At 44.2% G+C, this 27,504-nt stretch overlaps 2 protein-coding genes across 6 annotated transcripts in view; one reads left to right on the top strand and one right to left on the bottom strand.

Moving 5' to 3' along the window:
• The window catches only part of ACACA (acetyl-CoA carboxylase alpha), a 332,443-nt gene extending 318,411 nt beyond the window's left edge, over nucleotides 1-14,032 (bottom strand). For 2 of the 3 annotated variants that reach the window (XM_031657027.1, XM_021928272.2), the window contains exon 1: nucleotides 13,461-14,029. In XM_031657027.1, the coding sequence (XP_031512887.1) occupies nucleotides 13,461-13,498 (38 nt within the window). In that variant the 5' untranslated portion in view covers nucleotides 13,499-14,029. Of the gene's footprint in view, nucleotides 1-13,460 lie in introns of all 3 variants that reach the window. The other variant, XM_031657026.1, reaches the window with a different exon arrangement.
• Nucleotides 14,033-14,075: 43 nt separating this feature from the next.
• TADA2A (transcriptional adaptor 2A) overlaps nucleotides 14,076-27,504 on the top strand; it is a 73,382-nt gene continuing 59,953 nt past the window's right edge. For 2 of the 3 annotated variants that reach the window (XM_031657035.1, XM_031657034.1), the window contains exons 1-2: nucleotides 14,076-14,150; nucleotides 18,643-18,759. In XM_031657035.1, coding sequence (XP_031512895.1) covers nucleotides 18,735-18,759 — 25 coding nt within the window. In that variant the 5' untranslated portion in view covers nucleotides 14,076-14,150; nucleotides 18,643-18,734. The remainder of the gene's footprint in view (nucleotides 14,151-18,642; nucleotides 18,760-27,504) is intronic. The other variant, XM_031657036.1, reaches the window with a different exon arrangement.

Raw genomic sequence — 27,504 nt, 5'->3', positions numbered from 1 at the left:
GCTGAAATTGCTAACTGCATCTTCTGGAAAAAACACAGTGGGCACAAATACAAAAATGTAAAATGGGGCCGGGCGCGGTGACTCACGCCTATAATCCCAGCATTTTGGGAGGCCGAGGCGGGCGGATCACAAGGTCAAGAGATTGAGACTATCCTGGCTAACACTGTGAAACCCTGTTTCTACTAAAAATACAAAAAATTAGCTGGGCATGGTGGCGCATACCTGTAGTCCCAGCTACTCAGGAGGCTCAGGCAGGAGAATCGCTTGAACTCGGGAGGTGGAAGTTGCAGTGAGCTGAGATCAAGCTACTGCACTCTAGCCTGGGTGACAGAGCGAGACTCTGTCTCAAAAAAAAAAAAAAAAAAAAAAAGTAAAATGGATAAACAAATAACAAATGTGAAGCCTGTACTCTTGTCCCAAGGGGAAAAAAAGTTACTCACAACAGCCGAATTTCATCCTATTCACTAAAATTTAAAATAGGATGGAGAATGATATGTTTACAGGCTTAATGTCACAGTCTCTGCAGAATAAGATGATGCCCAGAATACTCTCCGAGGATTAACTCAGGATATTTTTGCTCCCTAATATACTGAAAAAGAAAAATATGGCCGGGCGCGGTGGCTCAAGCCTGTAATCCCAGCACTTTGGGAGGCCGAGACGGGCGGATCACGAGGTCAGGAGATCGAGACCATCCTGGCTAACACGGTGAAACCCCGTCTCTACTAAAAAATACAAAAAACTAGCCGGGCGAGGTGGCAGGCGCCTGTAGTCCCAGCTACTCAGGAGGCTGAGGCAGGAGAATGGCGTAAACCCGGGAGGCGGAGCTTGCAGTGAGCTGAGATTCGGCCACTGCACTCCAGCCCGGGCGACAGAGCAAGACTCCGTCTCAAAAAATAAATAAATAAATAAATAAATAAATAAATAAATAAATAAATAAACAGTGTAGGCTATAGGGTAAAGTTGTTATTGTCCTCTTGAAGAATCAAATATTCTATAGAAAACACACTAAATTTGAAGACTGATGAATTATACATGTGATTATATCAGACAGCAGTTTATTTCTTCTACAGTGAATATTCTTGAACATGTTTATGTCTGAGACTACGCCAAGAAGTGGAATTAATGGGCTACAGTTTACATATATCCTCAACTTTGCTAGATTACATGTGGCTCTCTAAAGTGGTTGTACCAAGTACAGTACAATCAGCAGTAAAGACAGTACCCATTATTCCATTATTTCTCTAACTTGGAAATCTGGGATTTAAAAATGTTTGCCAGTCTGACGTCTGCAAAGTAATGTTATTGTTGTTCTTATGTAAATTTCCATATTTAATAGTGTGGTTGAGCATCTTTGCAAAACAGATAGCTTGTGTGCTAGAGTAACACTGCAGTTAGGGAAGTCTGTCTGCCCTCCTCTTCTCCCTGCTGTGGTATCACCTTTTTTTTTGAGACAAAGTTTCACTCTTGTTGCCCAGGCTGGAATGCAATGGCACGATCTCAGCTCACCACAACCTCTGCCTCCCGGGTTCAAGTGATTTTCCTTCCTCAGCCTCCTAAGTAGCTGGGATTACAGACATGCGCCACCACACCCAGCTAATTTTGTATTTTTAGTAGAGATAGGGTTTCTCCATATTGGTCAGGCTGTCTCAAACTCCCGATCTCAGATGATCTGCTCACCTCTGCCTCCAAAAGTGCTGGGATTACAGGCGTGAGCCACCATGCCTGGCCTTTTTTTTTTCTTTTTTTTTTTTTGAGACAGAGTCTCACACTGTTGCCCAGGCTGGAGTACAGTGGCACAATCTCGGCTCACTGCAACCTCTGCGTCCCGGGTTCAAGCGATTCTCCTGTCTCGGCCCCCTGAGTAGCTGGGATTACAGGTGCCTGCCACCATGCCCAGCTAATTTTTTGTATTTTTAGTAGAGACGGGGTTTCAGCATGTTGGCCAGGCTGGTCTCAAACTCCTGACCTTGTGATTCGCCTGCCTCGGCCTCCCAAAGTTCTGAGATTACAGGCGTGAGCCACCGCGGCTAGCCTGTGGTATCACTTTTTAACTCCTCTAACTCCCTCCCTGTTCTAGAAAGAAAAGAATCTGATTTGCATATCCATGCTTTCAATGAAATCCTTTCACTCCAATGAACTCATTCTTCCTGGTAGATTAATTTTAAGCCTTTTATCTCTAGCTATAGATAATAATAATAGCTAACATTGATGCACATTTACTATGTAAGAATCAGTCTTTGCCTTCTACTACAGTAATGTTAGGAAAACAAGTCGGTTTAGGGAGCATATCATTGGCCTGAACTACCATATCCTCAGAATCTGTCTCCCCATACACTCTCCTGCCTCAGTTTAATCTTCATACAATTCTCCACATTGTAACCAGTTTTTCAAAATACAGATTTGATCTTGTTACTCTTTGGCTAAAAAACTTCCAGTGACTTCCCACTGCTATCAGGATAAAGTCCAAAACCCTCAAGATGACTGCCAAGGCCCTAGATAATCTGCCTGCCTCCCTCCAGTCTCCTCTCCCCCACTCTTCCCCTTCTCTAGCTTCAGCGGCAAAGGATTAGCTCCTTTCCCTCCTCAAGTCCTATGCTGTTCTGTCTGCCTGGAATATGGTTTCTACTCTCATCCCCTTTCCCCTTCTTCACTACTATTAGCCTAGTAACTTTCCACTCTTCCTTCAGATATTGGCTCAACAGTCACCTCCTCAGTCTGACCTAAACTCCATCAGATTCCTCTGTACTGTTTTATAGTGTAAATTTCCTTCCTGGTATTCATCTGTTGGTAATGAGGTATTTCTGTAGTATTTCATTGATGCCTGGTTCTCTCATAGAGAGACAATGAATTTTACACTGTATTTCTACAGTGTAAAAGGGCTATGTTTCACGCTTTTGTAGCGACTTAGTAAATACGAGCCCTTAATGAAAAAACAGACAGATGGGGATTGGGTTGGTCCTTTTCCCAGAATCTCTTTGTTTCAAGGTTCCAGATACCAGAAATTTAGAAGCCATTTTCTAGGTCCCCTTTCTTCTTTTACCATGAGTCACCAGGTTACTATTAAATACTACTGGCCGTTTTCTCACTTACTCCTTTGAGGTAGTTACAATTACCACCTGCATTTTATGGAAGAGGAAGTTGAGGATCAGATACTTGCCGAAGGTCATAGAGCTAGTAAGTGACATAACTAGGATTCCGACATAGGTAGGTAACATCAAAATCTCCATACTGTTAACCACTACACATCACATAACCTCTATTTACGTCTTTCATTGATGTTTCTATTGAGTGGCTGATCTCTTTATCTATTTCTAGGAGCTGCTTCTGTGTGTGTGTACGTGTGTGTGCGTGTGTGTGTGTGAGATGGGGTCTCACTCTGTTGCATAGGTTAGAGCACAGTGGCATGATCATGGCTCACTGCTCTAGGAGCTCTTTATATTAGATGATTAGCCTTTTGTGATATGAGTAGCAAACATTTTTCCATTTATGTGTTTTTTGTTTGTTTGTTTTTCTTTTCTTTTTTTTTTTTTTTTGGAGATGGAGTCTTGCTGTGTCACCCAGGCTTAAGTACAGTGGCACAATCTTGGCTCACTGCAACCTACGCCTCCTGGGTTCAAGCTATTCTCCTGCCTCAGCCTCCCTAGTAGCTGGGATTACAGGCATGCACCACCACATCTGGCTAACTTTTGTATTTTTAATAGAGACAGGTTTTCACCATGCTAGCCAGGCTGGTCTCAAACTCCTGACCTCAGATGACCCGCCCACCTCAGCCTCCCAAAGTTCTGGGATTACAGACATGAACCACCGTGCCCGGCCCCATTTATGTTTTGACATACGATTTTTTTTTTTTTTGCTGTGCAGAAATTTTGAGTTTTGTATAGTCAAATTATTAACTTCTGTTTCTATGCCTTCTGTATTTTGAGCCATCCTTAGGAAGATTTTTGCTTCCCCATGTCAAAATTATGTAGGAATTCTCTCATATTCTCTTCTAATAGTTTTATAGTTCTTAACTTTTCTTTCTTTTTGAGAAGGAGTCTTCCTCTGTCGCCCAGGCTGGAGGGCAGTGGCGTGATCTCGGCTCACTGCAACCTCTGCCGCCCAGGTTCAAACAATTCTCTTGTCTCAGTCTCCCGAGTAGCTGGGACTACAGGCGCCTGCCACCACGCCCAGCTAATTCTTGTATTAATAGAGACGGGGTTTCACTATATTGGTCAGGCTGGTCTCAAACTCCTGATCTCAGATGAACCACCAGCCTCAGCCCCCGCAAAGTGCTGGGATTACAGCTGTGAGCCACTGCGCCTGGCCTTTTTTTTTTTCTTTAAACATTTAATCCACTTGAAATTAAAATTACATGGCAAGCCCCATAATATTTCCTTTTTAGGGCCTATGTGGTCTTAATCATGCTCTGCTGACTACGTTCCACCTCCCACCATTACTGCTCCTTCTTTCTCTTAAATCTACTTCTCCCTTTCTGGATTAGTGGGCTCTTCTGTGTCTTACCTGTTGTCATCCAAGTTTCTATTCTTCACTTTTCCTTCTTTTGGTTTTTCCATTCAATGAGTTCAGGCAATCTTGTCTTCTCCTGTGGCTTCCAATTTTCCATCAGTCTCTTGCTCACTCCCTCATCTATTTATCCTGAATGTCTCCCTTGGCATTTTTTTCCTTTATTATATTTTTTAATTTTTACTTTTTTTGAGGTGGAGTCTTGCTCTGTTGCCCAGGCTGGAGTGCAGCGGCGTGATCTTGGCTCACTACAAGCTCCACCTCCTGGGCTCACGCCATTTTCCTGCCTCAGCCTCCCAAGTAGCTGAGACTACAGGTGCCTGCCACCACACCCGGCTAATTTTTTTTTGTATTTTTAGTAGAGACGGGGTTTCACCATGTTAGCCAGGATGGTCTTGATCTCCTGACCTCGTGATCTGCCCAACTCAGCCTCCCAAAGTGCTGGGATTACAGGTGTGAGCCACCGCACCTGGCCTTTTTCCTTTTTTCAGGCAGAGTCGCCCTCTGTCGCCCAGGCTGGAGTTCAGTGGCGCCATCTCAGGTCACTGCAACCTCCACCTCTCAGGTTCAAGCGATTCTCCTGCTTCAGCCTCCTGAGTAGCTGGGATTACAGGTGCTCACCACAATGCCTGGCTATTTTTTGTATTTTTAGTAGAGACGGGGTTTCACCATGTTGGCTAAGCTGTTCTTGAACTCCTGACCTCAAGTGATTCACCTGCCTCGGCCTCCCAAAGTGCTGAGATTACAAGCGTGAGCCACAGCGTCCAGCCTCTCTTGGCTTTTGAATCCACCTATTGAATAGTGCCTGTATATTGTATAGGCACCTCAAATTCAACATATTCAGAACAAAATCTCCCCTTTTCCCTTCATGTTTGTGCTTTGCCCTCTGCTGTCTCTCTCTGGGTGAGTAGCATCAGTATCCACCTCAGCTGGACATCTGAAGATTATCTCTAATCCTACCACCTTCCTCTCTCTTCTCCCTCTAATTAACTACTTCTTAAATATCTTTAATCAATTTCTTCTTCATCGTTCCCATTCCAATGATGTTCAGGCCCTCACCATCTCTCACTTGGACTGCTATAACTCCAGGCTTTTAATCTTGCCACTTCTCAAGCCACACCAGTGGTTGGAAAGATAAAGCCCAGATTAGTGATAGCATCACTCCCCAATTAAAAATGTTTCACTGGTTCCCCATAGCCTTATAAATAAAGTATAAAGCCCTCTATAGTCTAATCTCTACCTGTGCAAGTTTCTCTACTTTAGGAGGGGTCTTCCTGTTTCTTACTCTCTGCACTCCAGTCACAAAGACCAAACTGGCCATGCTATTTCATACTTCTGGGGCCTTATATAATTTGTTCTTTCTGCTTGGAATTTCTTCCTCATTCTTCTGCAAGATTTAACTCATCACTTTATAGAGTTCTACCACTTAATTCTCCCTAAAATAAACTAATCTTTTCTTGGAGCTCTTAGTATCTCTAGCATATCTCTGTTACAGTACATATTACTTTGTATTGTAATATTTGTGTGCATATCTGTCTCCCCAACTGGACAGTGAGCCGCTTCTGGAGGGCACACTATTTTATTAGTCTTTGAATCCCTAGTACCTGGCACAGTCCTTGGCCTATAATAGGACTCAATACTTACTAAATGAAGGAATGAACAACTAAGAATGCTCTAGAAGTTTCAAGCAAAAAGGCTTGGTGAAAGCTAGCAGGCTATCAAAAGACCTCTCATGCTATTTTACAGGCTTTGAAACCCAAATTTTCCACACATAGAGAATAACCCCCTTATTTAGGAGCAGAATCACACTAAGCAAGCTCAAAAGTAAAACTATCAATTAGTTTATTAGTTTATGAGAATTATAAATGTCATATGTACAGAATTTAACTTACAGTTAGAAATAATAATTGTCATATGTACGGAAATACTATCCTTTGCATAAAGCATGTTTTGAATCTGAAGGTAGTTCTATTGGGGAAGCCAAATCATTCATGCATCATTGTGTAACCCATGCACTCAAAAAGGTGGGGGGAAAAAGTCTTATCCTAAGGGGCAAAAAAACCTAAGTCTTTTTATGTACAAAATACATATATATAGTACATAAACATACATATAGTTTATCTGTGGTATTAAAACTTTGTGGGGGAGACATATATGTCTAAAAAGGTTCTTTAGGGCTGGTAATAATGACTTAAAAAACTTGAAAAACATTAGCTTAACCCCTACAATAATTACCACTTTTTTTTTTTTTTTTGAGATGGAGTCTCACTCTGTTGCCCAGGCTGGAGTGCAATAGTGTGATCTCGGCTCACTGCAAACTCCGCCTCCAGGTTCAAGCTATTCTCCTGCCTCAGCCTCCCTAGTAGCTGGGATTACAGTCGTGCAAGCACCACGCCTGGCTGATTTTTGTATTTTTAATAGAGACAGGGTTTCACCATGTTGGCCAGGCTGGTCTCAAACTCCGGACCTCAGGTGATCCACCCACCTCGGCCTCCCAGAATTCTGGGATTACAGGCGTGAGCCACCACGCCCAGCCTACAATAATTGTTTTTTTTTTTTTTTTGAGATGGAGTCTTGCTCTGTCTCCCAGGCTGGAGTGCAATGGCGCCATCTTAGCTCACTGCAAGCTCCGCCTCCCAGGTTCAAGCAATTCTCCTGCCTTAGCCTCCAGAGTAGCTGGGATTACAGGCACGCACCACCACGCCCGGCTAATATTTGTATTTTCAGTAGAGACGGGTTTTCACCATGTTGATCAGGCTGGTCTCTAACTCCTGACCTCGTGATTCACCTGCCTTGTCCTCCCCCAAAGTGCTGAGATTACAGGCATGAGCCGCCACACCTGGCCTTACAATAATTACTTTTTAATAAATTAGAGGCTGGGCACTGCGGCTCACGCCTGTAATCCCAGCACTTTGGGAGGCCGAGGTGGGTAGATCACCTGAGGTCAGGAGTTCAAGACCAGACTGGCCAACATGGGGAATTCTGTCTCTACTAAAAATACAAAATTAGGCAGGCGTGGTGGCAGATGCCTGTAATCCCAGGTACTCAGGAGGCTGAGGCAGGAAAATTGCTTGAACCCAGGAGGCAGAGGTTGTGGTGAGCTGAGACTGCACCATTGCACTCCAGCCTAGGCAACAAGAGCGAAACTCCACCACAAAAAAAAAAAAGAAGAAGAAAGAAAAGAAATTAGAATGAGGCCAGGGGTGGTGGCTCATGCCTGTAATCTCAGCACTTTGGGAGGCCAAGGTGGGCAGATCACCTGAGGTCAGGAGTAAGAGACCAGCCTGACCAACATGGTGAAACCCTGTCTCTACTAAAAACACAAAAATTAGCCGGGCGTGGTGGCGCATGCCTGTAATTCTAGCTACTTGGGGGGGCTGAGGCAGTAGAATTGCTTGAACCCGGGAGGCACAGGTTGCAGTGAGCCAAGATGGCACCAGTGTACTCCGGCCTGGGCAACAAGAGGGAGACTCCGTCTCAAAAAAGGAAAAGAAATCAGAATAACAGGAGTTAGTTCTAAAATTTAAATATTAGATGGCATTAGTCTGATAAGTATCTCTACAATATAGTGGGCTATAATGGGGCAATAATGCCTGAAATGTACTGGCCAAGGCTGTCTTCCTTGAACGGGCACTAAGTCAGCTCCAGCCCTTCCATTACTGTTCCTTTCCTGACTAACCTCTCTCTTTTTCAGGTTGATTCATTCTCCCTTTGGATATACTGTATATATCCTGTATTTCTCAGAGCCACTCTCTCCTAAACTAATTTTACATATCTCTGCTGTGATCCATCACCTTCTGAGACGGTATAAAGTAGTGTCAGGGATTGTGGTAGTAGTCTGAATATCCACTATGCTGCCTACTTACATTCTCTTAAGTATCAACTTCTGTATCAGTAAAATGGGAGTCACAACATCTCCCTTAAAGGGTTTCTTAGGGATTAAATGACAGAATATACACAGAAACTCTTGAATAGTAGCTATTTTCAGTACCAAGGGAAATCCTGCTGTGTCATTTTGAATAGTGTGTTTGTGAGTGCATGATTAAGTAGTAAAGGATTTCAGATAAACTGTTCTCTTTGGCATGATTATAGATTCCAGAAAATTAATAAAATGAGCAGGCAAACGCTTTATGTGTTTGGCTGTGCAAAAATAACCAATTACAGTCATTTATGTAAACAATTTAATGTGTAGGGCCTAATTATAATGCAACACCATAACAATTACATATGTTATTAAATATGCATCAGACTAATCTTGTTGTAAGTTTTGATTACAATAAAAGTACTCACTCTGTACTCTAAGGAACAGTCTTATAGTTAATTGCTAATGATGCATAAGTTTGTTTACTATTTGCATTAATTAAATGAGACATAGCTCCTTAGTTTGCTCTCCATTTGAGGCAAGACTGGATCCTCCATCCTGTATTGCAACTACACATTTGTCCTGCGACCTGTGAGATAACATATACTTTCCTTAGTATTCTATAGTGAGGAAAATCCTGAAGAAACTGCCAGCAAAAAAAAATTCTGTTATTTGGCTGTTGTTCTTGAAACCTATAGGTTTAGAGTTGATAAGAGTTTTTTATTTAAACAATGAAAAATTCTATGATGAGCACTAGTTAACCTACCTAGAACAACTTCTAAATAAGCCCCAGGATGATCCTGTGGAGCACTTCTAGAATTAAAATTATATGTATTTGACTCCCACCATGAACAAGGTAGTATTATACACACATATATCATCTCACTCTCTCCTTTTTTTTTTTTTTTTTAGACTGAGTCTCGCTCTGTCCCCCAGGTTAGAGTCGGGGACAGAGCGATCATGCCTCACTGCAACCTCTGCCTCCCGGGTTCAAGTGATTCTCACACCTCAGCCTCCCGGGTAGCTGGGATTACAGGTGCATGCCACCACGCCCAGCTAGTTTTCGTATTTTTAGTAGAGACGGGGTTTCACCATGTTGGCCAGGCTAGTCTTGAACTACTGACCTCAAGTGACCCGCCCACATCGGCCTCTCAAAGTGCTGGGATTACAGGCGTGAGCTACTGCATCAGGCTTTCATCATATCCTTATGAAACTCTTATGAATTAGACATTATTATTTTCATTTTACATAGGAGGAGAAAAGATATGCAGGAAGATAATAACTTTCCTAAATTCTTTTTTTTTTTTCAGATGGAGTTTCACTCTTGTTGCCCATACTGGAGTACAATGGTGGGATCTTGGCTCATGGCAAACTCTGCCTCCTGGGTTCAAGCGATTCTCCTGCCTCAGCCTCCCAAGGAGTTGGGATTATAAGCATGCATCACCATGCCCGGCTAATTTTTTATATTTTTAGTAGAGATGGGGTTTTACCATGTTGGCCAGGCTGGTCTCAAACACCTGATCTCAAGTGATCCGCCTGCCTCGGTCTCCCAAAGTGCTGTGTTTACAGGCATAAGCCACCACGTCATGCCCTAAATTTTTAAAGGTGATTAAGGAGTGGAGACAGAATTCAAATTCAGGAAAGTTTCAAAGTCCGAGCTTGCTTTTTCAATTATATTAAACAATGCCATGTTCCTTGTATATTCGAAACATTTATTGGTTACTTGGTTGCAAAAGAGTATAGACTGCCTGTCACCAAATGATGCAAAATAATTTAGGAGCCTGTTTTGACAGTCACAAGGTGGAGGTCCTGTACATTAGGCGGAAAAGTATGCAGCTAGGCAGCCTAGTAGGCATTTTAGAATTGTCTGATAAACGGAGCCACTTAGCAACAATATGTTTCTAGTTCATCTAATTTTTTGGGTTCTGCCCAAAGGCTGTTGACTCATGAGACAGATATTCTGCACTCTATGTACATGAGAAAGAAGTCCATAAGGTGAGGGAGAAGCAGAAGAGATGGGTAACAAAGGTCTGGATTCATGAAAACTGTTTAATGGCCGTGGCATTATGAAAGTCCTGATACCAGCCAACTCTTGAGTGTTAAATAATGAGAGTCAGTTTATTAGTTATATTTGGACAGATCTGTTTTTTTTGCTTTGTTTTTATAAATAACATTCTAAGAAATATATTTTATTTAATTTACTTATGGCATAAACACTTTTTGACAAATAAAAATTGTGTATATTCATGATGTACAACATGTGTTGATAGACATACACATTGTGGAATGGCTAAATCAAGCTAATTAACATATCCATTACCGCAAAATATACCCATTACCGCAAATACTTATATTTTTGTGTGGTAAGAATAATCAAAATCTACTCTCTTAGCAATTTTCAAGTGTGTATATATATATACACACACACACGTATATATATACACATACATACACATATATACGTATATATACACACACACATATATAGTTTGTTTGTTTTTGTTTTTGAGACAGGGTCTTGCTCTGTTGCCCAGGCTGGAGTGCAGTGGTGCAATCTTGGCTCACTGCAACCTCTGCCTTCCAGGTTCCAGTGATTCTCATGCCTCAGCCTCCTGAGCAGTTGGGATTACAGTTATGCACCACCACGCCGGGCTAATTTTTATATTTTTAGTAGAGATGGGGTTTCACCATGTGGGCCAGGCTGCTCTCAAACCCCTGACCTCAGATGACCCACCCTCCTTGGCCCCCCAAAGTCCTTGGATTACAGGTGTGAGCCACAGCACCTGGCCTCAAGTATATATTTTTAACTATAGTCACCATATAGTATAATAGATCTCCTGCACTTATTCCTCCTGTCTAACTGAAATTTTGTATCCTTCGGCCAAAATCTTCCAGTTCTTTCTCTCTCATCCCCTGGTAACCTCTATTCTGCTACTTCTATGAGCCTGACTTATTTAGATGCTACACATAAGTGAGATTAAGCAGTATTTGTCTTTCTGTGCCTGGCTTATTTCACTTAGCATAATGTCCTCCAGGTTCATCTATGTTGTTGCAAATGACAGGCTTTCTTTATTTTTTAAAGCTGAACAGTATTCCATTGTGTGTGTGTGTGTATATGTATGTGTGTCTATATATATACACATACATATATACACATATATATACACACACATACACACACACATATATATATATCTCACATTTTGTTTATTCATTCATCCATTGGTGTACATGTAGGCTGTTCCCATGTCTTGGCTATGGTGAATAATGCTGCAATGGATACGGGAGTACAGATACCTTGACATGCAGATTTCACTTCCTTTGGATATATACCCAGAAGTGGATTATTGGATCATATGGTAGTTCTATAGTTCTATTTAAAAATGTTTAAGGAACCTCCATACTATTTTCCAAAATGGCTGTACTAATTTACATTCCCACTGACAGTGTACAGGGTTTTTCTCCACATCCTTGCCAATGCTTATCTCGCTTTTTTATAATCATCATTCTGACAGGTGTGAGGTGATATCTCATGGTAGTTTTAATTCACATTTCCCTGATGATTAGTGATGTTGAACATTTTTTTCCACATACCAGTTAGTTACTTGCATGTCTTCCTTTTTATTTTTTTTTTGAGATGGAGTCTCGCTGTTACCCAGGCTGGAGTGCAATGGCGCGATCTTGGCTCACTGCAACCTCTGCCTCCTGGGTTCAAGTGATTCTCCTGCCTCAGCCTCCTGAGTAGTTGGGAATACAGGTGCCCACCACCATGCCCAGCTAATTTTTGTATGTTTAGTAGAGACAGAGTTTCACCAGGTTGGCCTGGCTGGTCTCAAACTCCTGACCTCAGGTGATCCACCCGCCTCGGCCTCCCATGCTACTTGCATATCTTCTTTTGGGCAATGTCTTTTTGGGCCCCTGCCCACTTATCTGATGTAGGGATCATGAATATTTTCTCCCATTCCGTAGGTTGTCTCTTCACCTTTTTTTTTTTTTTTTTTCCTCCAGACGAGGTCTCACTCTGTTGCCCAGGCTGGAGTAAAGTGGCACAATCACGTGTCACTATAGCCTCAACTGTCTAAGCTCAAGTAATTCTCTCACCTCAGCCTCCCAAGTAGCTGGGACCACAGGCGTGTGCTACCGTGCCCAGTTAATTTTTCTATTTTTTTGTAGAGTCGAACTCTCACTATGTTATCCAGTTTAGTCTTGAACTCCTGAGCTCAAGCAATTTTCCCACCTAGGACTCTCAAAGTGTTGAGATTACAGGCATGAGCCACCGCACCAGACCAGAAACTCTACTTTTGATTCTAACCATAGCAGCTTAGCAGCTGAGGACAAACTGCTGGGATATTTTGGTCTCAGTCAATGGCAGCCAGGTTACCTAGCTTGACAAGATACAAGTTTTCTTCGTTGGGTTCCTAGTACAAAAGTCAACCTTTTCAGTTAGTTAAGAATGAAAGAGTATGAAGATTGTGCTATTAGTTTATCCTGAAGGTCAATCTTCAAAAATACTGGTTCAACATGGATTTGGATATTATTAATATAAATTTACGGCTTAAAGAGGAAAAAAGGTGATTTCTCAGGTTCCTTTACAGAGATATTTAGTGAGGGAATAAGGCACTTAGTCATCTTTGCTATGACAGGTTAAATACAAGATCCGGCCACTGCACTCCAGCCTGGGCGACAGAGCCAGACTCTGTCTCAAAAAAAAAAAAAAAAAAAAGAATGAACTTGTATTATGCATATACCAAAAAAGAATGAAAGGGTTCACACAGGCATAAAGTGTAAGTGAATTCTGGGCAAATTTATCAAAGGCAGACTTCTAAATAGATGTAACAGTTACATACTTGAGATAAACCATGGTTTGATTTCCCTTCCCCAGTACTTCCTAGCAGTGTGATTCCAAGTTATATGTCAGTGCCTAGATTTCTTCATCTGGAAAATGGGGATAACAACAGGTGCCTACCTCACAAGTTTTAAATGAGACCATATGTGTAACCTGCTTTGTGCAACGTCTGGCATGCAACAAGTACTCGACAAATGGTAGCTATTAGGATCATCATTAGCAGCAGTAATAAGAGATGTTGGGACATACCTAGCCCTCAAGATTGACATCAGAGTAGACCACCACATCCTCTCATCATTGCGCCTCAATTTGGGCCTCTGAAGCCCAAAGAGGGGATGGTTCTTTCCAAAGAAGACAATTTCGACGTTCCAGAAGCATCTGATTGAAACGCACCCTCTTCACCCCTTAAAAATCAGTCTGGTTCATCCACGAGCAGCCCTTCAGGGCCCGGACTGGAGAGGCAGCCACGGCTCGCCGTCCCTGGGCCCAGTTTCCTCAGCCTCAATTTCCCTTGCTGCAACAGGGGTGGGGGTGGGAACGTTATCCCCAAACCCAGGCAGTCCCGGCTTGGCCCGCCTCACCGCACTCCGGAGGGGACCAAACGGCCCCACGCGCGGGGAAGCCTCCGGCAACGGGCCACGCGCCACAAGGACAAAGTGATTACTTGGCGGATCAAAAGTCAGGCAAGCGGCTTAGCCCCATCCTCCCAGTCCTCAGGCACAGGGACAGCGACGGGCGCCGGGCGGTGGCCGGGAAATGGCCAAGGGGGCGGTGGCTGGCGCTCAGCACCCGCTGGGGGCCTCCACAGCCGAGGGGCGGAGGCGGCGGGCGCGCGGCACGAAGCGCGCTCGCCACTGCGCCGCCCGGGAGCGCGCACGCAAAGCCCGGAGGCGCGCGCGACCGGCGGCTCTTTGGCGCGGATTAGGGGGACTCGGCGAGGTGAGGCGCGAGGCAGCGCTGGGTTGGCGGGTGGCGGGGAGCGAGCCCCTCTAGCGGGACTACGGGGAAGCGGGGGCCGCGAGGTGCGCCAGGGGAGGAGGCGCGGGCTGCGGGCCTCAACGGCGGGCGGGACGCGCCGGGCTGGCGGGCGGGTGGTGCCGGGCCTCGCCGCGCTGTGGGGGAGGGCGGCGCGGGACCCGGCCTGACCCCTGGTGCCCGCCCCGCGTCCGGGCGGTGCCGCAGTGCCCCAGCCTCGCCATTCCACGCTCAGCCCTGGAGCGCGTGGCTCTACCAAGGACGGCCACTGTGCGTGATGCCCCTGACCAGACCATTTGAATTTCTTAGCAGGCCCTCCAAAGTAGGTATTTCAGTACCCTGTTAGAGCCGAGGCGCAGGTAAAATGACTGGCCCAGGCTGGTCCCACCTCGTAAGGATTTGAACGTTGGCTCCACACCTCCGGAGCCTGCGCCTTTTCTCCTCCCCGCGTGGACTCCTGCCCGGCATAGTGTCTCACTTCACCCGGTAACTGATTCGAATTTGGCGATTGTTAGTTTGGAGCTGACTCCTGTGCTTCCACGGAAGTTGGTGTCAGAATGTGGTCTCTTGTGAAAGGAGGAGAAAGAAGGTTCTGCAGACTGCAATATTGTGCTTTTTTTGCTTTTTTTTTTTTAAATTTTCTCCTAGGCTGTAATGCAGTGCAGTGGCACGATTTCAACTCACTGCAACCTCCGCCTCCCAGGCTCAAGCGATTCTCGTGCCACCACGCCCAGCTAATTTTTGTATTTTTAGTAGAGGTGGGGTTTCACCATGTTGGCCAGGCTGTTCTCGAACTCGTGACCTTAATTGATCCTTCCGCCTTGGCTTCCCAAAGTGCTGGGATTGCAGGCGTTAGCAACCACGCGCGGCCCTACAATTTTTTTTTTTTTTTGAGATGGAATCTCTCTCTTTAGCCCAGACTGGCGTGCAATGGCGCCATCTCAACTCACTGCAACCTCCGCTTCCCGGGTTGAAGCGATTCTCGTGCCTCAGCCTTCCGAGTACCTGGGATTACAGGCGCCCGCCACCACGCCTGGCTATTTTTTGTTTTTGTGGTTTTTTTTTTTTTTTTGAGACGGAGTCTTGCTCTGTCTGGCAGGCTGGAGTGCAGTGGCGCGATCTAGGCTCACTGCAAGCTCCGCCTCCTGGGTTCACGCCATTCTCCTGCCTCAGCTTCCCGAGTAGCTGGGACTACAGGCGCCCGCCACCACGCCCGGCTAATTTTTTGTATTTTTAGTAGAGTACTGGGATTACAGCGCATAAGCCACCGCGCCTGGCCTCCTTGAATCTCTTGACCTCAGGTGATCTGCCCACCTGGGACTCCCAGAGTACTGGGATTACAGGCATAAGCCACCGCGCCTGGCCTCCTGCTGTGCTGTTTTGAGTGTTGATCAGTCCATATTGACTGCATCCTTTACTGGACATCTGTTTTTTTTGAACGGAGTTTTGCACTTTGCAACCTGAGTTGCTTAGGCTGGAGTGCAGCGACGCGTTCTCGGCTCGCAGCAACCTCTGTCTCCCGGGTTCAAGCAGTTAGTTCTCTTGCCTCAGCCTCCCAAGTAGCTGTGATTACAGGCATGTACCACCACGCCCAGCTAATTTTGTATTTTTAGTAGAGACAGGGTTTCTCCGTGTTGGTCAGGCTGATCTGGAACTCCCGACTGCAGATGATCTGCCGCCTTGGCCTCCTAAAGTGCTGCAATTACAGGCGTGAGCCACCACTACCAGCCTTGACATCTGTGTTTGAAATGACACTGCTATCCTTTACTTGTAAGACACTGCGCAAGTAACATACTCTTTCAGAGCTTGCTTTCTTTTGAAAAAGCAGCTTGCCCCAGGAGTGTGGGAGTGAGGATTCAAAGAATCCCCACACCGAGGTACCCGCGGGTACCTAGCAAATGGAAAAAGTTCAGTAAATTTGGCTGTTATTTGATTGCTGCGTTCATAATACACCCTTGCTAGACTCATTTTTCTTCAGAGCTCAACTTTTCCTGAGACAACAGCAAAGGAGACCTACCCCACCCCAAAAAGGAAAAGTTCTTTGACGGCAGCGTTAGTGGAATGTTGCCCACACTTAGTGATGAATTATTCTCCAAGCTAAAAATTACCAGGGTGAAAAAAATCACTTCAGAAAAACTAAAGATGAATTAACCTTTTGTAGAACTAACATTTATTGGTCCACTACTATGTGTTTATTGTATTCCTCCTGTATGCTTGGCATTTTAAAAGAACGCAAATATGTATCCGATATATTCTCTGCTTTCACTTATTTATTTATTATTTATTTTTGAGACAGGATCTTCCACTGTAGCCCAGGCTGGAGTGCAGTGGCACAATCTTGGCTCTCTGCAACCTCCACCTGCCGGGTTCAAGCAACTCTCATGCCTCAGCCTCCCGAGTAGCTGGGATTATAGGCACCCGCCACCACGTCAAGCTAATTTTTTAGAGATGGGGGTCTCACTGTGTTGCTCCAGGCTGGTCTGAAACTCCTGACCTCAGGAGATTCACCTGCCTCAGCCTCCCAAAGTACTGGAGTTACAGGCATGAGCTACCATACCCAGTCTGCTTTCACTTAATTTAAAAGTGGGGGAAAATACACATTCAGAAGTAATACTCACAAAGTAGAATGTGAAAAATGCTAGATAAAAAGCTGTGAGTGGGCCGGGCGCTGTGGCTCATGCCTGTAATCCCAGCACTTGGGGAGGCTGAGATGGGCAGATCACCTGAGGTCAGGAGTTTGAGACCAGCTTGACCAACATGGTGAAACCCCTTCTCTACTAAAAATACAAAAATTAGCCGGGCGTGGTGGCCGGCGCCTGTAATCCCAGCTACTTTGGAAGGCTGAGCCTGACTTGAACCTGGGAGGCGGAGGTTGCAGTGAGCTGAGATCGTGCCATTGCACTCCAGCCTAGGTAACAAGCAGGACTTAGTCTCAAACACACACACACACACACACACACACACACACCCCCACCAAAAAAACAGCTGTGAGTGTACAGAAGAGGGGTTATTTTTTGACTTAGTGTAAAACATTACTTCATTTCTGTTTCAAAGAAGATACTTTGGGTCAGGCATGGCAGCTCACACCTGTAATCCTAGCACTCCAGCACTTTTGGAGGCCAAGGGGGGGCGGATCACTTGAGGCCAAGAGTTCAAGACCAGCCTGGCCAACATGGTGAAACCCTGTCTCTCCAAAAAATGCAAAACAATTATCCAGGTGTGGTGGTGGCATATGCTTGTAATCCCAGCTACTCAGGAGACTGAGGCACAAGACACGAGAAACAAAAATGAGAACCAAATGGAGAAGGAGAATCCCTTGAACCTGGGAGGTAGAGGTTGCAGTGAGTACTCCAGCCTGGGCAACAGAGCCAGACTCTGTATCCAAAAAAAAGAAAAAGAGATTTGGTGTGTCCTCCAAACTGGAGTGCAGTGGTGGCTCACTGCATCCTCAACCTCCCAGGCCCAAGTGTTCCACCTCATCCTTCTGAGTAGCTGCGACCATAGGCAAGGGCCTCTGTACCCAGTTAACTTTTTTTTTTTTAAAGAGATGGGGGTCTCCCTATGTTGCCCAGGCTGGTCTTGAACTCCTGGGCCCTAGTAATCCTATCACCTCAGCCTCCCAGAGTGCTGGGATTACAGGCATGAGCCACTGTGCCTGGCCCTGTTACGTACTTGTTGAAAGAGTAAGGAACAAATGTATGTTGTAATAGATAGGGTTTTTTGGTTTGTACTTACAGAAACTTGTTCAGATTTATTATTAAAGTTGAGTTTATTAAAGTTTATTAAAAATAGAGAAATGAGAGAAGAGTTAAACAGTTGAGCCACCTGGGGCTAGGGATCTCAACAGCCAGAGCACATGGACTGAATTCTTGGAATGAATTCTAGTGAATGACTGAGCTCCAGCTGCCTTCTGTCCTTTCATGTCTTACTCAAGATCCAGATTTCTGGAAGAAGAGACCTGGTTGCTTTAGCTTTTGTCAGGGGTGGGTAATGGGGTATTGTGATTGGCAGCCCCACCATAACCACATGAAATGTGGAAGGGTCAGTTTCCCAAATAAAGATGGTGGCTAAGGAGAGAAATGATGCTGAGTAGAGAAAGCCAACAGTTGTTTATTAGAAATATATAGCATTTGCCCCTTCCACCCTCCCTGCCCCACAGACCCAAATCCTTCTTCATAAAAAAAACAAATATGCAGCATTTATAAAGGACCAGGTACCATGCTACATTATTTATATGGATTATGATATTTGATTATGACATTTAATTCTCACAACTTTGGAAGGTAGGCACCATTATACCCGCTTTACAGAGGAAGAAACAGGTTTTCAGAGGTAGAATAATTTTTCAGCATTACAAAGCTAAGATGTGGCAGAGCTGAGTATGTTGCATACCTTCTCTTTATCGTGTCCCTTTGAATGATTTTCTGATCCATGTGCCACTTTTGTTTGCTCACAGGAAAGCTTTGTTGTATGTGTTGGCCAGTTCTGAAGTCTTGAAGAAGTTCTGTGCTGAGGAAGACCAAAGCAGCACTCGTTGCCTATTAGGGAATGGACCGTTTGGGTTCCTTTAGCAGTAAGTACAGTGGGAACAAGTCTCAGGTGACTTATTATTTTCTTGAGATGGACTTTCCCTGTGTCGCCTAGGCTGGAGTGCAGTGGCATGATCTTGGCTCACTGCAGCCTCTGCTTCCTGGCTTTAAACGATTCTCCTGCCTCAGCCTCCTGAGAGTAACTGGGACTACAGGTGCATGCCACCACACCCAGCTAATTTTTTTTTCAAATTTTCAGTAGAGATAGGGTTTCACCATGGTGGCCAGGCTGGTCTTGAACTCGCGACCTCAGGTGATCTGCCCACCTCGGGCCCCCAAAGTGCTGGGATTACAGGTGTGAGCCACCACTCCTGGCCTTCAGGTGACTATTAATAGCAAACTGGAGTGGAAGTTGATCAAGGAAGAAAAATAAACAATGAAATTAGGCAATAAAGCCCTTTGACTCTGATTCTAAGGGAATTATGAGTATCAAAATAAAATCAACTAATACATATTGATTACCCATTGAACACACAACACAAACATATGATCCTGGGTCTTAGAAGAAAATGAAGCGTCCGGGCGCAGTGGCTCACGCCTGTAATCCCAGCACTTTGGGAGGCTGAGGCAGGTGGGTCACGAGGTCTGGAGATGGAGACCATCCAGGCTAACATGGTGAAACTCCCATCTCTACTAAAAAATAGAAAAAATTAGCTGGGTGTGGTGGCAGGCACCTGTAGTCCCAGCTACTCGGGAGGCAGAGGCAGGAGAATGGCATGAACCTGGGAGGCGGAGGTTGCAGTGAGCCGAGATCCTGCCACTGCACTCCAGCGTGGGCGACAGAGTGAGACTCCGTCTCAAAAAAAGAAAAAAAAAGAAAGAAAATGAAGCTGAGATGGACCAGGCATATTCTGATTAACCTATAGTTAAACCTAGAAAAGCCATGGGATTTCTGTTTAGACCAATAACATGTTTCAGGCACCTTGATAAGAAATGTGTCAGTGGTGGCCGGGCGCGGTGGCTCAAGCCTGTAATCCCAGCACTTTGGGAGGCCGAGACGGGCGGATCACGAGGTCAGGAGATCGAGACCATCCTGGCTAACAAGGTGAAACCCCGTCTCTACTAAAAAATACAAAAAACTAGCCGGGCGAAGCGGCGGGCGCCTGTGGTCCCAGCTACTCGGGAGGCTGAGGCAGGAGAATGGCGTGAACCCGGGAGGCGGAGCTTGCAGTGAGCTGAGATCCGGCCACCGCACTCCAGCCTGGGCGACAGAGCCAGACTCAGTCTCAAAAAAAAAAAAAAAAAAAAAAAAAGAAATGTGTCAGTGGTAAGATAAAGGAAATATTACCCCACCTTCCCCTTGATGTGGAACTTGTTTCTAAGAGTAAACCACAGTAGAATAATGTAGAGAATTATGGAGTACGTGTGAAGTAAATTCAAGTAGCCGTTAACTATGGATAAAAAAATTATACTGGCCAGGCGTGGTGGCTCACACCTGTAATCCCAGCACTTTGGGAGTTTGAGGCGGGCAGATCATGAGGTCAGGAGTTTGAGACCAGCCTTGCCAACAAGGTGAAACCCCGTCTCTACTGAAAATACAAAAATTAGCTGGGGGTGGTGGCGGGTGCCCATAATCCCAGCTACTTGGGAGGCTGAGGCAGGAGAATTGCTTGAACCCAGGGGGCAGAGGCTGCAGTAAGCCAAGATCATGCCACTGCACTCCAGCCTGGGTGACAAGAGCAAGAATCTGTCGCTAAAAAATAAAAACTATACTCTTCTTCCCTGATTCTAAATATATGAGATTTGGCAGAAATAGAAATTCCATTGTTAGATGTTTGGTAGTATCCCAATGAGAAGAATCAGAAAAGTACTTTTTGGGTGTTTTTCCTCTTCAACAATTCGTGGTTTTTTTCGAGATGGAGTCTTGCTACATCACCCAGGCTGGAGTGCAGTGGCATGATCTCGGCTCACTGCAACCTCTGCCTCCTGGGTTCAAGCAATTATCCTGTCTCAGCCTCCCGAGTAGCTGGGAGTACAGGTGCCCGCCACCACGCACGGCTAATTTTTGTATTTTTAGTAGAGACAGGGTTTCACCTTGTTGGTCAGACTGGTCTTGAACTCCTGACCTCAGGTGATCCACCAGCCTCAGCCTCCCAAAGTGCTAGGATTACAGGCGTGAGCCACTGTTCCCAGCCTGACAGAACAATTTCTTAAAGAAGCTCTAATTTACTCTTTGGTCACACTCCTAATATAAATTTAGGAGAGAATGGAGTCTTCAGACACATCTAGTTCAACTCTTTCATTTTACATATGGAGAAATCTAAGTGGACTGCTCCAATGCTGGGAGTGTTTCATTTTACAGTTACCTCAACTCTGTGTCCAAAATAATTGTTAAACTTCTTTTTGGAAATAATTTCAAACTTAAGTTGCAAGAATAAGAATACAAACAATACCCACATAACTTTTGTTAACCTTTTACTCCATCTGCTTCGTCATTTGCGTGCACTCTCTCTCTCTCTGTGTGTGTGTATGTTTATATATATGTGTAATTTTTAAATTTTTTAAATTTTTTTAAATTTTTTTTATTTTTTTAATTTTTAAAATTTTTTTAATTTTTTTTTATTTTATTTTTTTTTCTTGAGACGGAGTCTCGCTGTGTCGCCCAGGCTGGAGTGCAGTGGCCGGATCTCAGCTCACTGGAAGCTCTGCTTCCCGGGGTCACGCCATTCTCCTGCCTCAGCCTCCCGAGTAGCTGGGACTATAGGCGCCCGCCACCTCGCCCGGCTAGTTTTTTGTATTTTTTAGTAGAGACGAGGTTTCACCGTGTTAGCCAGGATGGTCTTGATCTCCTGACCTTGTGATCCGCCCGTCTCGGCCTCCCAAAGTGCTGGGATTACAGGCTTGAGCCACTGCGCCCGGCCAATTTTTTTTATTTTTAAGAGATGGGGTCTCACTCTATCACACAGGCTGGAGTGCAGTGGCACAATCATAGCCCACTGGAGTCTTGAATTCCTGGGCTCAAGTGATGTCCCCACCTTGGCCTCCCAGTGTGTTGGGATTATAGGCGTAAGCCACCATGCCTGGCCCAATCTTTACTATTAAGGTTGCAAAAAGATGATTTCCCCCCTGCAAATCTCGTGCTCTCTCCACATTTACTAGTTAGCATTTTTAGTTTTTATTTTAGGTTCTGGGGTACATGTGCAGGGTTGTTATATAGGTAAACTGCTTGTCACAGGGGTTTTATATACAAATTATTTTGTCACCAAGATAATAAGCATAGCACTCGAGAGGTAGTTTTGGATCCTCTCCCTCCTCCCACAGTTCACCCTCAAGAAGGCCCTGGTTTCTCTTCCCCTTTTTGTGTCCATGTGTTCTTGTTTTTTTAGCTCCTACTTGTGAGTGAGATCAGAGGGATTTGGTTTTCTCTTCCTACGTTAGTTTGCATAGGATAATGACCTCCAACTCCATCCATGTTGCTGCAGAGTGTGTGATCTCATTACTTTTTTATGGCTGCAAAGTATTCCGTGGTGTATATGTACTACATTTTCTTTATCTGTTCACTTTTTTACTTCTTATGGACACAGGAATTCCTATTTTTTCAATGATTTATGATTTATTAGCATACATAATTAGCTAGGTTCTCGGATTATTCCAAATTTGGCCACTGGGAGTCCCTTCAAATGGGCTCCTATATCCTTATATCATACCCTCATCGTATTTTTTTTCTTTTTAGCATCTCCATCCTTTTTGGCATAACTAAATACTCCAAGTGCATCCTGTACCTCCCCTGCCCTGGAATCAGCCACTTCTCTGAGGAGTCCTGGTGCTTTTACAAGGGAGTCATATCAGAGACCAAGATCTTTTCATCTACTGGAATATTTTTGCATCTTGGCCCTTTTGGCTGACAGAACTAGGAAATATATGCATGTTATGTGCTGTATACATATATGCCAGTATACATACACACATATACATTTACATACACATATACTTCTTTTTAGGAAATCAGCAGTTCACATTAATACCTCTAATTCATCATCATGGGCTTTTTTCTTGTCTGCATTAATTCCTTATTCATATGTCTCTTCTCAGTGAGAACCCTGGCTCCCAACATCAGCACAATTAATTCCATTATCCCCTGCCCTCAACCCCTTGTACTTACCAACTTCATTGTCTTCTGGTTTAATCTGTCCCTTAATCCTTTTAGCAAAGATGAGAGGATTGTTTTTTACTCTAATTTTTTTCTTTTTCTTTTCTCTTTTCTTTTGAGACAGCGTTTCACTCTTGTCACCCAGGCTGGAGTGCAGTGCTGCAATCTCAGCTTACTGCAGCCTCCGCCTCCTGGATTCAGGTGATACTCCTGCCTCAACCTCCCGAGTAGCTGGGATTACAGGTATCTGCCACCACACCCAGCTAATTTTTGTATTTTTAGTAAAGACGGGGTTTCACCATGTTAGCCAGGCTGGTCTTGAACTCCTGATCTCAAGTGATCCACCCGCCGGGGCCTCCCAAGTACTGGGATTACAGGCACAAGCCACCGCGCCTGGCCTCTTAATTTCTTACAGGAAAGATAGCATATTTTATATATATTCTTTTGTACTTTTAAGAAAATTCTTCAGTCAGCACCAGGATTGTACTTTTTTCCCCCACTTAATAGTATCTCCTGGAAATACTGTGTTAGTTGGTAGAGATTGTCCTCATTCTGTTTTTTATAGTTACGTAATACTTCCTCGTGTGAATATATTATTATTCAAATAATTGCTTATACTTGGACATCTAAGTAGTATTTTGCAATTACATCTAATATTTTAATATATAACCTTGGACATATATGTTTTTGTATTATTGGAAATGTATATTCATGGTAAAAAATTTCTAGAAGTGAGATTGCTGGGTCAAAAGATAATCCCCCTCTATAGGAGTTGTACTGTTTTCTGTTCCCACCAGTGATATGTAAGAGTGCCCAGGCTGGGCACGGAAGCTCAGGCCTGTAATCCCAGCACTTTGGGAGGCTGAGGCGGGTGGATAATGAGGTCAGGAGTTCGAGACTAGCCTGACTAACATGGTGAAGCCTCTACTAAAAATGCAAAAATTAGCTGGGTATGGCAGTGTGTGTCTGTAATCCCAGCTACTCAGGAGGCTGAGGCAAGAGAATCACTTGAACCTGGGAGGCAGAGGTTGCAGTGAGCCAGGATTGTGCCTGGGCGACAAGAGTGAAACTCCTTCTCAAAAAAAAAAAAAAAAAAAAAAAAAGAGTGTCTATTTTCCCACAGCCTGACTAATTATATTGTCAGGCATTGAAACTTTTGCCAATCTGATGGGTGAGAAATTATATGTCAGGGTAGTTCTAATTTTTATCTTATGAATGAAGCTGAACATTTTTTCATATGTTTAAGGCCATTTTATGTCTTTTTTTCTCAGGTTATCTTTGTGTCTTTTGCAGCAGAATCTTTGGTCTTTTATTCTCCCTCTCAATTTTTTTTTTTTTTTTCAAATGGAGTTTCGCTCTTGTTGCCCAGGCTGGAGTACAATGGTGCAATCTCGGCTCACTACAACCTCTATCTCCCAGGTTCAAGCGATTCTCCTGCCTCAGCATCCCTAGTAGCTGGGATTACAGGCACACGCTGCCATGCCCAGCTAATTTTTGTATTTTTAGTAGAGACGGGGTTTCCTTCATGTTGGCCGGGCTGGTCTTGAACTCCCAGCCTCAGGTGATCTGCCCACCTTGGCCTCCCTCTTAATTTTTAAAAGTTGTTTGTATACTAGGGATTTCAGTGCTTTTTTCTGATGTGTTTACAAATGTTGCCTTACAGTATACTTGCTTTTTTACTTTCCTTGTGGTGTTTTTGCCAAAAAAAGTTTTTTGTTTTCTTTTTATTAATGTAGTCAAGTTTATTAACCCTTTATTGCCCCTGGATTTTGAAAAAGCCTCTCTCGGCCACACATGGTGGCTCACACCTGTAATCCCAGCACTTTGGGAGGCCAAGGCAGGCGGGTCACGAGGTCAAGAGATCGAGACCATCCTGGCCAATATGGTGAAACGCCGTCTCTACTGAAAACACAAAAATTAGTTGGGCGTGGTGGTGCCCGCCTACAGTCCCAACTGCTTGAGAGGCTGAGGCAAGAGAATCTCTTGAACCCGGGAGGCAGAGGTTGCAGTGAGCCGAGATCGCACCACTACACTTCAACCTGCCAGCCTTGCGACAGAACGAGAGTTCGCAAAAAAAAAAAAAAAAAAAGCCTCTCTTGTTTCCTGTTATCTCAGTGAAAAAAATAGATAAATAAAAAGCCTTTCTCTTAGGTTTTAAAAAAATTTGAAATACCTTTTGAAGGACAGTTGGGCTGTGTGTATCAAAAACCTAAAAAATGCTCAATAACTGTACACTCAACAATTCTAGTTCTAGGAAAATATATACCCTGTGGAACAGATGTGAAATGTACATACAAGAGACCGGGCACAGTGGCTCATGACTGTAATCCCAGCACTCTGGGAGGCTGAGGCAGACGAATCTCTAGAGCTCAGGAGTTTGAGACCAGCCTGGCCAACATGGTGAAACCCCGCCTCTACTGAAAATACAAAAATTAGCCGGGTGTGGTGGTGGGTGTAATCCCAGCTACTTTGGAGGCTGAGGTGGGAGAATCGCTTGAACTTGGGAGGCGGAGGCTGCAGTGAGCTGAGATTGCGCCATTACACTCCAGCCTGGGAGACAGAGTAAGACTCCGTCTCAAAAATAAAAACATTAACTGGGCGTGGTGGCATGCACCTGTAGTCCCAGGTACTAGGGAGGCTGAGGTGGGAGGATCACTGAGTCTGGGAGGCAGAGTTTGCCAAGTTTACTATTCGGAAGTAAAATACATAGACAATATGTCTACATACATACATGATTTCTTTTTTTTTTTTTTTTATTGAGATAAAGTCTTGCTGTGTTGCCCATGCTAGAGTGCAGTGGCACAATCTCAGCTCACTGCCACCTCTGCCTCCTGGGTTCAAGTGATTCTCATGCCGCAGCCTCCCGAGTAGCTAGGACTATAGGCATGCGTCATCAGGCCCAGACAATTTTTGTATTTTTAGTAGAGATGGGATTTCGCCATGTTGACCAGGCTGGTCTTGAACTTCTGGCCTCAAGTCGTCTACTTGCCTTGGCCTCCCAAAGTGCTGGGATTACAGGCATGAGCCACCATGCCTGGCATACATAATTTCAAAAAATAAAAATAATAATGCCCTAACTATTATAAAAGAGATAAATACAAGAGAAGTAATTTATAGTAAAACAGTGCAATTTATAATAGCAGTATGTATCTCAATATGTTTAGACATGATTATGATAGAAGACATGATTTATAAGTACTAGATACTTGTACCCATATGTTGCATCACTGTGCATATACAAATGCAGAGTGATTCAAGTGTGTCATGTTGGTGACTAAGAAACACCACAAGCTAGAATAACTAAACGTTCTGAGCAAAACAAAATACATTCTCCTCTAGAGTTATATACAATTGCCTTTATGGAAATTTCAGTGCATGTTAAAACTGTCAAAAATACTTTGCTTTATATATAACATGGAATTAGGTTCTAGGTCATATGAGGTTTTTCATTTACTTGAATGGTGGGACATTTGAAAGTTGCACAGGACACACAAAAAAGTCAGTTTTTATTCGAATGTATTGAGCATTGTAGGATATCTAGAATCCCTGTTTTAGGGGCCTGCAGAATGCCAGCGGGGCTCTGTAGTCATTGTGGCAACGAAAAGGTACCTCCTCAGATTTCCAAATGTCTCCCTAGAGGAGAGCTGAGTAAAATTAGGTTATATAATTGATACAATGGAATGTTGTTTATCCATTAGAAAGAACAAGGAAGGTCAATGTGTATTGTCATGAAAAGATGTCCACAATATATTGTCAAGTGAAAAAACAGGCTACAAAACATCATGTGTGATATTCCACTTTTTTTTTCTTTTTTGAAATGGAGTTTCGCTCTTGTCACCCAGGCTGGAGTGCAGTAGTATGATCTCGGCTCACTGCAACCTCAGCCTCCTGGGTTCGAGTGATTCTCCTGCCTCAGCCTCCTGAGTAGCTGGGATTACAGGCGCGCACCACTACATCCAGCTAATTTTTGTATTTTTAGTAGAGGTGGGGTTTCACTGTGTTGGCCAGGCTGGTCTTGAACGCCTAACCTCGGGTGATCCACCTGGCTCAGCCTCCCAAAGTGCTGGGATTATAGGTGTGGGCCACCGTGCCTGGCTAGTTTTTCTTTTTATTATTTTTGGTAGAGGCAGGGTCTTGCCATATTGCCTGGGGGGGGCTTGAACTCCTAAGCTCAAGCAATCATCCTGCCTTTTCCTCCCAAATTGCTGGGGTTACAGGCGTGACCCACTGAGCCTAGCCTCTACCTTTGTTGAATATTTGTACTATGTTATAGAGAAGAAAGGTTGGAAAAATATTTTTCAAAATGCTAATTGTGGATGACATACTTTACAGTTTTATTGTTTGGAATGTTAAGAACTATAAATTGGATTACTTTTACAAAGTAATTCCTTTTTTTTTTTTGTTCTTTTTGAGACAGGGTCTAGCTTTCTTACACAGGCTGGAGTGCAGTGGCGTGCTCATGGCTCACTGCAGTCTCGACCTCTTCAGCTCAAGTGATCCTCCTACCTCAGGCCTCCGTATAGCTGGGACCACCAAGCATGCACCACTGCACCTGCCTAATTTTGTGTATTTTTTTTTTTTTTTTTGTAGAGATGGGATTTCACCATGTTCCCCAGGCTGGTCTCAAACTCCTGAGCTC

Source organism: Papio anubis, chromosome 17 (assembly GCF_008728515.1).
Source record: "Papio anubis isolate 15944 chromosome 17, Panubis1.0, whole genome shotgun sequence".
NCBI classification, from domain to species: domain Eukaryota; kingdom Metazoa; phylum Chordata; class Mammalia; order Primates; family Cercopithecidae; genus Papio; species Papio anubis.
Note: the sequence above shows the minus strand (reverse complement) of the source record. Positions and strands in the feature narration are given on the sequence as shown.